General features: G+C 51.6%; 5 protein-coding genes across 5 annotated transcripts; 3 read left to right on the top strand and 2 right to left on the bottom strand.

Annotated features, from left to right (window-relative positions):
* Positions 1-1,414: 1,414 nt before the first annotated feature.
* On the bottom strand, positions 1,415-3,507 carry MIND_00640600 (uncharacterized protein; the record flags this gene model as incomplete). Its single annotated transcript, XM_037363142.1, has 8 exons — positions 1,415-1,458; positions 1,514-2,026; positions 2,076-2,854; positions 2,901-2,973; positions 3,024-3,246; positions 3,297-3,311; positions 3,368-3,380; positions 3,437-3,507. The coding sequence occupies 8 exons, from the start codon at positions 3,505-3,507 to the stop codon at positions 1,415-1,417; spliced, it is 1,731 nt and encodes a 576-aa protein (XP_037221063.1).
* Positions 3,508-4,239: 732 nt separating this feature from the next.
* MIND_00640500 (uncharacterized protein) lies at positions 4,240-6,916 on the top strand (the record flags this gene model as incomplete). The annotated part of the gene is made up of 16 exons (XM_037363141.1): positions 4,240-4,316; positions 4,372-4,439; positions 4,485-4,535; positions 4,585-4,649; positions 4,702-4,869; positions 4,923-5,090; positions 5,143-5,271; positions 5,331-5,374; positions 5,421-5,859; positions 5,908-5,985; positions 6,125-6,259; positions 6,318-6,352; positions 6,430-6,450; positions 6,507-6,680; positions 6,716-6,754; positions 6,805-6,916. The coding sequence occupies 16 exons, from the start codon at positions 4,240-4,242 to the stop codon at positions 6,914-6,916; spliced, it is 1,803 nt and encodes a 600-aa protein (XP_037221062.1).
* A 49-nt stretch (positions 6,917-6,965) lies between these two features.
* MIND_00640400 (uncharacterized protein) lies at positions 6,966-8,671 on the bottom strand (the record flags this gene model as incomplete). The annotated part of the gene is made up of 10 exons (XM_037363140.1): positions 6,966-7,265; positions 7,310-7,595; positions 7,648-7,789; positions 7,834-7,860; positions 7,912-7,966; positions 8,015-8,146; positions 8,198-8,285; positions 8,346-8,449; positions 8,502-8,552; positions 8,603-8,671. 10 exons carry the CDS (start codon positions 8,669-8,671, stop codon positions 6,966-6,968), a joined length of 1,254 nt encoding a protein of 417 aa, XP_037221061.1.
* A 206-nt stretch (positions 8,672-8,877) lies between these two features.
* MIND_00640300 (uncharacterized protein) lies at positions 8,878-10,090 on the top strand (the record flags this gene model as incomplete). The annotated part of the gene is made up of 4 exons (XM_037363139.1): positions 8,878-8,924; positions 8,994-9,261; positions 9,323-9,763; positions 9,812-10,090. The coding sequence occupies exons 1-4, from the start codon at positions 8,917-8,919 to the stop codon at positions 10,088-10,090; spliced, it is 996 nt and encodes a 331-aa protein (XP_037221060.1). The 5' UTR covers positions 8,878-8,916.
* A 385-nt stretch (positions 10,091-10,475) lies between these two features.
* MIND_00640200 (uncharacterized protein) lies at positions 10,476-11,871 on the top strand (the record flags this gene model as incomplete). Its single annotated transcript, XM_037363138.1, has 9 exons — positions 10,476-10,520; positions 10,568-10,618; positions 10,667-10,770; positions 10,820-10,931; positions 10,982-11,171; positions 11,269-11,295; positions 11,351-11,486; positions 11,541-11,796; positions 11,845-11,871. The coding sequence occupies 9 exons, from the start codon at positions 10,476-10,478 to the stop codon at positions 11,869-11,871; spliced, it is 948 nt and encodes a 315-aa protein (XP_037221059.1).
* Between the last annotated feature and the right edge of the window lie 179 nt (positions 11,872-12,050).

Genomic DNA, 12,050 nt, shown 5'->3' with positions numbered 1-12,050 from the left:
GGTTGGCTTGTCGTTTGTCTGGTAGTAGGTTCTAGTGGTCGTGGTGAGAGGTTAAAAGGATTGACCCTGGATAAGTAATCTAGCGGCCCCTTGTGACTCACACACAACTCACATGAGCTGCCGCCTGCTGCCGCACTGCGGATCCATGGGTGACAACAACACCCGAATGGAAATTCTCCGAGCTTCCGCGGCCGATGGCCCGAAAGCTTCGGCAAGATGCAAAGGTGATACTTGATTCTTGCTTGATACACTGGACACTATTCCAACTTTATTCACAAGGTGTGAATACTGACTGCGAAAATCTAATCTCTTGGTGCACTACTGCCATAGTCTTTATCAGCACAAAAGCAAACAGGGAAATGGTGAGTAGTCATGTTCAATGAATATTGAGTCACTGACTCACTGCAGAAAGGTCATGATCAAGGCAGTACTACCATATTACAAGCAAATAAACAAACGAGCAAGTTCTGAGCTCCTGCCACTGAAAGATTCCGCCATAGGTTCCAGACCTCCTGGGACATCGTGTGAATATATCAACTCCAGACCGATTTAGTGCGCTGTCTCGGCCCCGGCCCGGCCGTCCGGAACCTGCAAACACCCCGCCTGCGGCTCCAGACCGCGCGCATCTGCCAATGCCTCAACTCCAGGGTCCCAGCCGTCCAGCGCATACAGAGCCAGGCCTCCGGCAGTGCGCGATCTGGGTCAGCCCTCCGCGGTATAAAATGGCGTCCATCCAGAGCGGGCTATCCTCACTTAACAAACCACCCACACTCAACCTAGCATGGCCACCCTCTCGCGCGCGGCTGTCCGCCTCTCTACCATCTCCCGAGCCCACATATCCACCCCGGGCCGGCGCCTCGCACACGCACACGCCGGCGAATACCATGTAGGTCTTCTCTCCGAGCTTGATTGCCCGTAGCTCACCACTGTGGCCAGAATATTCCATTCGACACGTCAAATCGGCGTGCGTTCGCGGCTAAATGTATCGCCTACCTTGGCTTCGGGTTCGCGCTGCCGTTTGTCGCCGTCGGGTGGCAGTGGTAAGTCCTTTCTTTTATTACAGTGCGTGTGGCTGATGCTGAGGTAGGTATAAACCCGGGGGGTACAAGAACCCATAGAGAGAGAGAGAATAGATCTGGAAGCGCAAATTCTGTATAATACTGTATTATTTTTCGTGGACCCGAAGAATTACCCAGTCATACGAGTCCTCAGTATCGAGAAGGAGTGGGATACGCAGACAATGCTCTGAAGCATTGAGGCGGGTATAAAATACGCCACCTCATACCAGTAGTACGAGGTTGCGCAATTGCGACATTCAAACGAATGCGATTCACGTCTATGGAGTAAATATCTAAGCATGACAGTGGAATTTACCAAATCTCGAAGAGTAAGGATATATCCTGCCAAACCGCAACTACAAGCCGTCATAGTCGCGTCTCAACTGCTGTAGCTGATGATCTGGAGGGGAATTTTAGCTCGAAAGTGTCAACAGAGTTTCTTGTTTGTTGCATACCGACAAGTGGGCTGTCAGCCGCATACACCTGCATCGTGGCGAGCCCCGCATTCACCTCAACCATGAGCGCCGTCACCTCCGAGTTATAATGCTGGCCGTGATGGGCCGTAGTTGGCGTGCGGATGGACCAGTCTGACGTCCGGACTCGTTGAAATTCCTCGATGAGCGTCTTGCACGCAAAGAATCCAAGACTGCCCACAACTGGATGGGCGATAGCGCGATCGGGGATGCGTATGTCTCCCAGGGCTTCCAGGATGGTGCGAGCTGCGAATAATGTTCTTTGATGAGATGTGTTCACTGATGCTCCCCGCGTCGCAGTGGATCTAGACGAGGAACTGTGGACCTTGAGGACAGCTCCAGCTGTGAGTGCATGTGTCATAGCCAGGCAGCGGGCGGAGGAGCCGTCAGAATAGACAGTATAAATAGGCGGAAGAGACTGCCAAAACTGTGTAAGCCTGCGATCCAAGAGTGAACAAGCAGCGAGATGAGAAGTTGTCTGCTGTGGAGAGAGATCTAGCGGTGGGGCATGAGCTTGTTAAGAAGCACTATAGCTTTCACTCACTTGATAGTTTCGTTGCAGCTAATCTCGTAGCGCGGTACATCAACACACTAGCTTTCGCAAGCAGCAATGATACCGGCGAGCCCGCATTGAAGGTGTCGTCGGTCATCAGGTGCCGAATACTTTCCTGTCCACGATACCCAGAATGCAAACCACCATTCGCATAGTCTGTGATTTCCAGAGGCCAAGGCGTATCAATGTCCGCGGCCGGCCCTTCCAGAACACAAAAGGCCGCAGAAGTGCTACTTCCATTCTGAGTAACACAAATATGAGACTGCAGGGATGCGAGAGCCCAGAAGCCTCGAATACGTTCGCCTTCATGGACGGCGTCCGTCGATTGTGTCATTGACAGTGATAATTGGGCGGAAAGACTAGGCGAGTGCGCTCGGCTAGAACGAATTCGGTGAAGGCCATATCTCAAGGCCAATGTAGCAGCACCGTTGACATGAACTTCGGCTTCCAGAAGTCGGTTGACGCGGAAAAGGTACGTTGAAAGGAGAATTTGAGCTTGGATGGTGTAAATTACAGTCGAGGATGACTCTAGAACTGAGGATATCGCCGTGGAAATATGTTGTTGTGCTCTCCGAAGAAATGTCGGTTCAGAAGCGAGAAGAGGCTGCAGCTGGGAAAGACGCACGCCCCAGAGATATACGACGCAAAGCAGGGCTGGGGAAGGCCGCAAAGGGTCACCCATTGGCAACGGTAATAATGCGGCATCGTGGAATCTTTGTATGTCAAGGAAAAAGCCGAATTGAAGAGCATGCGGTAAGAAGGATTGGATTCTGCCGTCGATCAGTTTCCTCGAGTGAACGGTAACAGTAAATTTACAAAAGCTGGATCATTGGGAACGGGGGCTCGTCGAAGTCCGGTGCATCGTCCGACATGTAGGAACGATGTGAACCTGATTGAATGAGCACTGATATTCAGTGGTTGAATGGCAACGAATCTCACCAGCCGAGTGTTCGCTGAAAGGAGAGCCTCGCATGGATGAATGAGATGGATAGGGAGAAAAAAGCCTTGAAGGACCAGCGGTACCGGTCTGGGCTTGGAGCTCATCGATACGAGATTGAAGACGATGAACAGTGTCTTGTAACTCTTGGGTACGGGACATTGTGTCCGCATATTCGCAAGGATCATCTTTGGGAACTCGGATGCACGGACCACACATGGGCCGCTACATAAAATGTTAAAAGTGACCACTGGTAATAGGGAAGTTCTCCGCACCTCGCCATCACACTTCTAAAGCAAAGATGGTAAGCCTAAATTCGATGGATGGCCGATAAACGGATACTTACTATCTTGAGGTGTCTACGAAGAAGTTAATCAAGAGCTTCCATTGATCATAGAGCCAAAGCTTCACTCACCGACAATTAAAACAGGCTTTTCCGCGCCGCAATGGGCGAACGGCGGATGCTTTATTGCTGTCTGAAGCCATGAACGAAAGTGATGTGATCTTCAAGTTCGGAGTAGAGGTTTGCGAATAATGCAGAGAGCATCAACAAGCTTTAAGTAGTATTCGCTAACCCGGTCCTCAAACGAGCAACTGGTGAGCACCGACATTGGCGCTTGCAGCCATAGCGTGCGCTCCGGAGTCCGCAGCAGTTGGCGCTCGCGCATGAATCGAGGGCGATGAGCAGGTCACGACCCCGTAGCCATCAGGCTCTGTAAGGCCCAACGCGACGACGATGAGGAATCGCAGCAACCCGTGATGCTTTCGTCAGCAGGGCTGTGCAGCGTTGCCCGCGATGCGCTGGCGCTGTTGCGAGCAATCTATCTTGTCCGTCAAAATGAAAAGAAGCGAAAATCATGGAGCAAACGGAAGTGGGTGCCGCAGTCAACGACAATGAGGAATCATTGACAGAAAATCATGGACTTCAGTGGGCGCACCCGCCGCAGTCGTTTGGAGGAGATGTTTCGGAGGGATTTTTGGAGAGCGCCCATGCGTGGTTCATTAATACTCGTTACCAGGTAAGCACATACTTAGAACCGCAGGTAGGGGAATGAAAGTCAAGCGTGTGGTGAGTCACATCACGTGCTGTCACATTCTTGGCGGTTGTCTCTATCCTCTCAATCTGATTCTGGAAGCTGGGTCTCAGACATTCCGCTATGGAGCTCGGAAACGGTCATCGGCGGCCACACGAAACCACCCTCTTCACGGCTCCCATCCATGGCATCGCTCGGTAGTAATCCTCCCGGTCCCCCAGTTACTCCGCCTTCTACACCACCACCCAACTATGGCCCAACGTCAGTTATCCAAACACTAAAGTCCATGTAACAACTGAAAGAAATCATAAAATAGGGTCTCTCCACAGCTGATAGGCTCCTTGCTGCAATTCCTGCTTGCGGGTATGCTCACCGTCCAACTTTGTGGGTCCACTCTCCATGAGGTTTGGTGAAGCTCACAGACAGTAGACATCTATCATATATGCTTCCCTCGAGACCCGCGTGGTATCAAGGCACTAGGTGTGATCATTGTTTCTTGCCGACATTCCTGCTCACACACACCCTCAAGTCTATCTGGTTTTCCTACTCATCTTCGCCCGTACGGTTCTCACGGGGACAGAAGTCGAGTTCTGGGTAAGTTTCGTTAATCTGCTGGTGAACATCTCGTTGCTATGTCGAGTTATAGTTTGCTTCTGGCTTCGGGGACATTCGCCGATTCGTCAACCCACACGATCTGCGGGTATACACACCCATTATCGGACCGTTGGTGTTGCTTATCGTGGAACTCTTCTTCTGCTATCGCATTGTCGCCCTGCGGGCAAAGGCATGGCCAATGGCCCTGCTCTCCGCCTTGGTTCGTTCTGTTCCGAGTCCGATGTCAGTCGACGACATTTTGACGATAACAAGTTTTCTGCAGCACAATGCGCGTGTGGGGCAACCTGTGGTATATTTTACTTCATTGGGGCTCGTGCTGTAACGAGCCCCCGACATGCCGCCTATGTGAACCTCATCGACTTCTGGCTGATATGCGGGGTTATAGCTGCAGTTCTCACAACTGGCACAATAACCTACATTGTCCGTTTCACGTTTTTTACGAACAGTATTGCCCCCCCTGATATCTTTGCAGCTCTTGACAGCAAGTGTGGCCCCGTCGACGAAAACCCTGATGAAGAATCTTATATGGCTGACGATTGAGACGACTGCCATTGCTGCGTCTGTGGAAATTGTAGCGTTTGTGCTGCGGCGCGTATATCCGGTATGTGTCGCACCCCCCGACATCATGATTACTCAACAGGCTCTCATGGCATATTCTAGACCCGAGCTTATTGGATTTGCCCTGGTATGATGCTACCCGGCATGTATGGTATAATTTTGTTGCTCTATTTTGGACTAAGTTGTGGATAGCTACGCGAACACACTCCTCGCTACTCTCAACAACAGAGCGCTCGCTCGTCTTTACCCGACCGAATTCGATGCTACCACCTTGGCCGAATCCACGATCGCATTTTCCGGAAACCCAGTTCCCACTAGCACTTGCGGCGCTGGCCCACGGACATTTGCGGCAGCGGCTTCTCTCGGGCGCCAGCCCAGCGTCATGAGCCTGCGTTTCGCAGCCGCGTTCTCGGCTGCGCGCACACCTTCAAGAGATAACTTGACACCTGAACTTCCATCCGTCGAGGATGAGTCAATGGCCGATTCCAATTCAAGCCATACGGCTCGGCGTAGTGGGACTATTCGTCGGAAGTCGAGTATGAACTCGCTCGCATTGTCCGACGCTGGGACTCTGATGGAGGGACAGATGCTCTTTGCTGAGCGCTCAGAAGAAGACATGCATGCTAAACGGGTAACATTCATCAGCATCTCCATTCCAGCTGGCTGACTAGGCTACTAGGCGGTTTGGCCGGGAGATAACCAAACTCGGACCGCGTTTGCTCAGAGAGAATGCGAAAACCTAGAGGACATCGAGGTAGTAAGAAAGCATAAAAATATTTCGATGTAATTCCATTTCCAAATGGAGTCGGTAGCAAAATTTCTTTCGAGGTCCTTTTCCTTTGCTGTGGTTGACTTGGCTCAGAGTAGGAGTCAGGTAGCTCATTTATCCACAATAGCCATGCGCAAACCCACTTACAATCAGGTCCGCACTTTCCTCTTCACGTGACATCACATTTCCCTCTCGCTCCCTCATCCTCCAGACGATGTCCTTTCTTCTAGGCCCCGTCTCTGGCGCCCTGGTCGCAGGCGGCGTGAGCTCCATCCGCATTTCCACTGCCACGTGTGCTGACCGAAGGTCCCCTCCAACAGCTCTACTACGGCTACTCGACCGTCATGCAAACGCGGTAAGTCTCCCTTCCCTCGTCCTCCAACTCCAACCCCCCCAACCCGAGCACTCGCGAGTACTCACCTGTCTGCGCAGCACCGAACAACACCGCAAAGAGTACTAGCCCCTTCCCTTCGCCTCCCTAGCCAGCAGTTCTGACCAGCCGGCCTCAGCCTCCACATCCTCTCCACCCGGCTGACGACCACACCGGCACTAATGACTGCCCCTCCACCAGCCGCATCTCGAATCTCGCCGACGCCATTCAGTGCCGTCCTCAAAGAGCGATGGAATCACGAAATCGGCGCGCTCGTCGCTGAAGCCAGGACGTGGGAAGACAGGGCGGGGGAGTGGGTCAGAGGACACGTATATGGTCAAGCTTCAGCGAAGGACAAGGGAATATGAACGTTTCTGTGCTGTCAAGGTGTGTTTGTCCTCACCACGGCCAACACAGAAAGACCGACTTTTCTTTAGCTACTTTTGCTACGTGTCCTCTTTTGCGCGAAGATCACAAGATGGGCTTTCGGAAGAGGCAGATAAATATATTTCCCATCCCATATGGCTATTGTCGAATTCGAAACGATAGATAGTGTAGAAGATGTGTTTGCCGCCGTTCCAAGATGCATGACACCCTTTCAAACTCGTGGTTCCTCTTCGACATCTTCCTCCCCATTCTCCGAGTCCCCGTCAGAATTCAATTCATGCTCCAATCCCTTGAACTCCTTCTCCTCATGTTCGTTTTGATTCCCCTCTTCAGGCGTGGTGCTCGCGCATGTGCTGCTCCCTTCTACAGAAAACCTCACTGGATGGGTACCCTTAGGTTTCGCCGCCGTCTCCGGCTTCGCGATGCTGACCTCTTGCACTCCAGCATGTTTTTCGTCGGCCAGCTCACCGTCTTCAGCAACATCTTCTTCATCGTCGTCATCGATATCATCCTGCCAGCCAGTCAGCGAGCACTAGCATCTGCAATAGAACATACCAGGTCGTTATTAGCCCTAGCGCCAAATGCCATGCCCCGCCCCTCCTCGACTCGATTATGGGACCTTCCGTGGTCATCACCCGCTCCATTGTTGCTCTCGAGGAACGTGCGACTCTTCGTATCGTCCATCGGCACTAACTTGTCGTCGACGCGTGCGTTCAGTGTCCACATGACGGAGAACGCCCAAACTTTGCAGAGAACCATGTTGACTCCGATGCAGGCCTGGGATCGTGCAGTCGGATATGGGTCGGGAAAGCGCAGCGAGAAGGCAAACGCAATGATAGACCTATTGAGAGAAATTGTGAGCACCTGTGAATATATGGACGAGATAGAATTACAGGATGGTAGGGAATGCGGCAGTCTGGAGACTGAGTCGCAATCCGGTTGTGACAAGGTGCTCGTCTTCGGGAAGAACATTGTGGCTCTTGCGATGGCGAACCAGAAGGTAGCCAGTGACGAAGGTCAATATGATGTTACCACCTGCAAAATTTTAGTGGAAACAGAGGACAAGACCAAGGACATACTCATTACGAGTGGTAAATAGATAGCATCTGCAAACAATCGTCAGCTCGATGCAATAAAGGTGCAGTTTAAGAACGTGCAGTATGTGACGATGGCATTGAATCTTCTGCCTGAGCTCGCAATGCGGACGGCACCCTGTAACAAATTAATGATGCTGACAGGAAATAACAAGCGGGATCTTACTGCGACAATGGTCATGATGAAGCCGAGAAGCAACACGAGTCCAACAGGGATGACGATTAACACATTGCTGTTGGAGAATCGAAAGAGGCGGTGGAGGTACCATCCCTGAACATATAGAGCGATGAAGGCCATCTGAAAGATTTTGGATATTAGGCAGAGAAGCAAAAGGAAGATGGGACTTACGAGCATGGCTTGAATAGCGACGAGGTCGCTGTCGGAGGGGTCATTGAGACGTCCAAAGTTAATGATGCATTTGCGCCAAAGAAGTCCACTACAAGAACGAGGTCAGAACAATGTGGATGTAGATAGAAGAAGACACAAGTCGACGCACAAATTCAGGCCCGATTTGACCACCGTTAGAAATGTCAGGAAAGCAACATAAATCCGTAGGGACCGAGGGTCGGAGGTGGAGAAAACCGTGAAGTATTTGACGAGCTGCCGAGATTCAGCAACAGGTTGTAAGGGAGGTATCATAGACGAGACGAACTTGTCCCGAGATGACGCCCTGGAGAATCAACTCGAGGCAGGTCCCTATGAGCTGGAACGGCCGAGTTAGTATGACCCAAGGCGGGGCAAGATTCAACGCACCCATGGACCTAGAATGTACGCTGCTGGATGGGCCAAGGAAGGCGGCGGCATAGGCATAGCTGCAGACATGATGGGGAGGGGAAGAGGTCTGTGTCTCAAAGGTCGCGAGCGGGCCCGTCATATCCCATTGCGGATGTATCCGATTTGGAGAGTGTCTCGGGCGGCCAAAAACAGGGTGGGTGTAGAATGTTTTGCTACACCGCGAGACATGGTGTCCAGAGGAGGATACGAGAGGCAGTGCCCCACGTGATGCCTTTCGATTGATGCTCTTGACCGAACTTGGTCCGCCGGAAGCGTCGCCGTGGCGTACTTACATGGTCCTGTGAGCACATCGGGCCATGTGGTCCTCGTCTTTTTTGTGCTTCGCGTTCTCACATTGCCAGCACAAAAGTTGTCTGAGCCTCTATTCCCTCCTTCCATCTCGTTTGTGCGACACCAACGCGACGATGAGCTCAAGCAAAGTGCTCACCCCACGTCCCCCATTGAACCGCGCGCGAAAGGAAGCACAAGCAGCTCGTCGTCGACAAATTCGCGCCGTGATACTTGTCATCCTCGCAGCTTGCGGCCTATACATGTTGTCCCAGTCGCAGTTGGCGGTGGCGACAAGCACGTCGCTTGTTGGAGCGTGTCGGAGTCTCTCGGGAGGAACGTTTACATCTGTACGTATTCCCTCATGCGTCTCTGTCCTCAATTTGACTGTGATTCTATATTCATCGCTAGATCTTAGACCCCAAGCAATCGCCTCATTCATGGGACCTTCCAAACAATCTCACCATTTCAACCTGCCAGCCGTGGACAAACCAGCGGGCAGTCTATCGAAACCCAGAGGAGAACGAGGAGAGTAATGCAGGCCCGTTGACCGCCTTTGCCGCAGAAACGCGCATTTTTATTCCCCAACGAGCGTTGAATGACAGCATCGTCCTCCTTCGCCGAACCCGTGGGCCAACTTCAAAGACCGTTCAGGAGACGGGGAAGGTAGCCTACATGCAGGCGCCTCCAGAGACAGACTCAGATTCCGAAATCGAGACAATTTTTGACCAAGACGATGTCCCGGTTCATGTTGGCGTCTACCATTCAGACCCCCAGGTCCTTGACGGACTGCGCGTTTGCACACTGGCGAAGGAAGACGAGCCGGAATCTATAGTCGGTTTCGGGGTATTCGTGAGTTCTGAAGTCGTTGATATCCATATCAGCTAACAACAATCTTAGCGGGACACGACCTACGACCGGAATCAATGCCTCGCATTGCTGGACGTATTACGCGTCCACAAACCAGAAGTGACCCGATGGATGCACGTTGTCAACCAATTGGTGTTTCCTCGCCCAGATGGGGACGACTCAGATCCCCTGGTTGTAAATGGCCTATTGAGCGACTTCGGGGGCGAGTACGAGCAGGATTTTTCGCCCATTTGGGACAGTAGCGAAGCACGAATTGTCTTCAACTCGCTGGATGTGGATGGGAAGAAAGCCAGTGGGCCCGTTGTATAAGAAAAAAACTGTGTACTGTGTATAGCATTGGACTCATGGGAGCCCTCTATAAAGATCATTGCCAGGTGGTCGTCGACCTTTATTTGTCGTCGTTGAGCTTGCAAGTTGCCACAGAACGAATGACGTAAACACTGTGACGTGACGATGCTGTCAATCAAACAGTCAACATTCTGTCATCTCAATTCACCTCCAGAAAACCAGTGCCTTGAACTGGCACAAGAATGCAAATCCGGATCAGAATTACTTGCTCCTACTTCGCGCGTGTGCGGCTATCGAAGTATATCCGAGACCCTCCTAATGGCCAACTTGAATGCGCTCCACCACTCTCATACAGTACATCCTGTTCTCGTAAGGACATAGGACATCCCTATCGCTTGCCCTAACCATGTTGGCTGGGATGCTCTCAGCAGCAGATTCGATTGGCCCGTGGGTACGTGGCCGCCCCCGCGACCTGCTGCATACTGAGCCTGGGTCTAGCTCGTTTGCACCGGTCTTGACTTGTTCTTCTTGGGTGTAATATCTACCCAGGTATACGCTTTATGTCGTGTCATCCACATAGCTTATACTCAATCCTAGATTGTCCGCTACTTCGACAACTTTGGCAAAAGTGACCCTCGCTGGCTTCTGTCCTACGTCGCTGGGCTCGCCTCGATAACATGCGTTAAATCATGTTTTAATTTGTGTGTTTGCCTGTACATTTCCTCCTCGACAGCTTATGTTCTTTTATAGCGCGTTGATCTGGCGCAAAATTGTCGTGCAGTTAGTTTTATGGGATGGCGTTCCAACTGTGGTGCCGCCAGACCTCGTGCTCGTCAAGCTGATAGGTATAAGTGCCATTCTGGTGCTTCGTCTTCGATATATTCTTCAACCTCTGTAACTTCCTTTCCACAGATCGTATCCACGGTCTGCTACGTTCAAGGCTACTATCTTTACCGACTGTACACAATGTCTGGCAGGAATCGCTATCTAGTCGCCCCCATTGCCCTTGTTCTCCTCTCGAGCTGGTGTTTAGCTATGTACACTGTGCGTGCCCTCAAACTCGCTTCGCTTGGCTCAACATATTTGTCTACTAGGACAGCCTGTACTTAACTGGTGGTCGATCTGTCCTGCGCAAAGTCTTCCGACTCTGTAAGCAAGTTGTATGCTCCATTATCACTCAGTTATTGACGGAATTTGAGATTACATTTACTTTGCAATGCTTGTCCGTATGTGCCTCCACAGCACAGCCGAAGCCCTTTCAACTAACCGGTTGTCTCATAGTCGGCGACGTAACCCTCACACTTTCAACCATCTTCTTCCTTCTGAGGCTCCGCCAAAACGCTCTTCCCAGCAGTGCCTGCCTTGTGAATAAACTCATAATGCTCATCTTCCAAAGCGCCCTTCCCGGAACGTCAGCGTGCGTGCGATTTGACCCCAAATAGCTAGCTCTACATACACTGAAGCTTGGCAGCATGGTTGTCAACTTTTCCGTCACCCTTGCATTTTTGGAGACCTCGCAGGTCCCACCCGCCAGCAGCATGATTCTCTCCAAATTATGGGCATTTTCCCTTATGTGGACACTCAATGCACGCTGTCAACACCGTGTCCAGCTCCAATCTGTGTGCGATACCGAAGGCGGTGCGCTAACGCCAACACTCTCCCGTGAAAACCGAATCTCCGCGTCGCTACAATTCAGAGCGCGGTCGGGTGCTCTGACTGAGTGCACGGTCCGTGGCTTAGGTTTCCTCCTCGTCGAGTTGCTCATATCTGCGTAGTGCCTGAAGAGCGAGTCGATCGCATAGCGGAGGATGCCACACTTCCACCTGACTGCGACCGTTTGCAGCACTGAAGATACTGTAAGATCAACTTGAAGACGCAGTTGTACGAAAAACCCTTGATATAATAATAGACGATTGACAAGTTGGCTGCGCTGCTCTCAACTGTGCTTGACTATCACCACTAAGTATGAGCTGCTAATGCT

Source organism: Mycena indigotica (genome assembly GCF_014461135.1).
Source record: "Mycena indigotica strain 171206Taipei chromosome Unknown Mind.scaff0005, whole genome shotgun sequence".
Classification (NCBI taxonomy): domain Eukaryota; kingdom Fungi; phylum Basidiomycota; class Agaricomycetes; order Agaricales; family Mycenaceae; genus Mycena; species Mycena indigotica.
The sequence above is the reverse complement of the archived record's forward strand: the minus strand, read 5'-3'. Positions and strand labels throughout refer to the sequence as shown.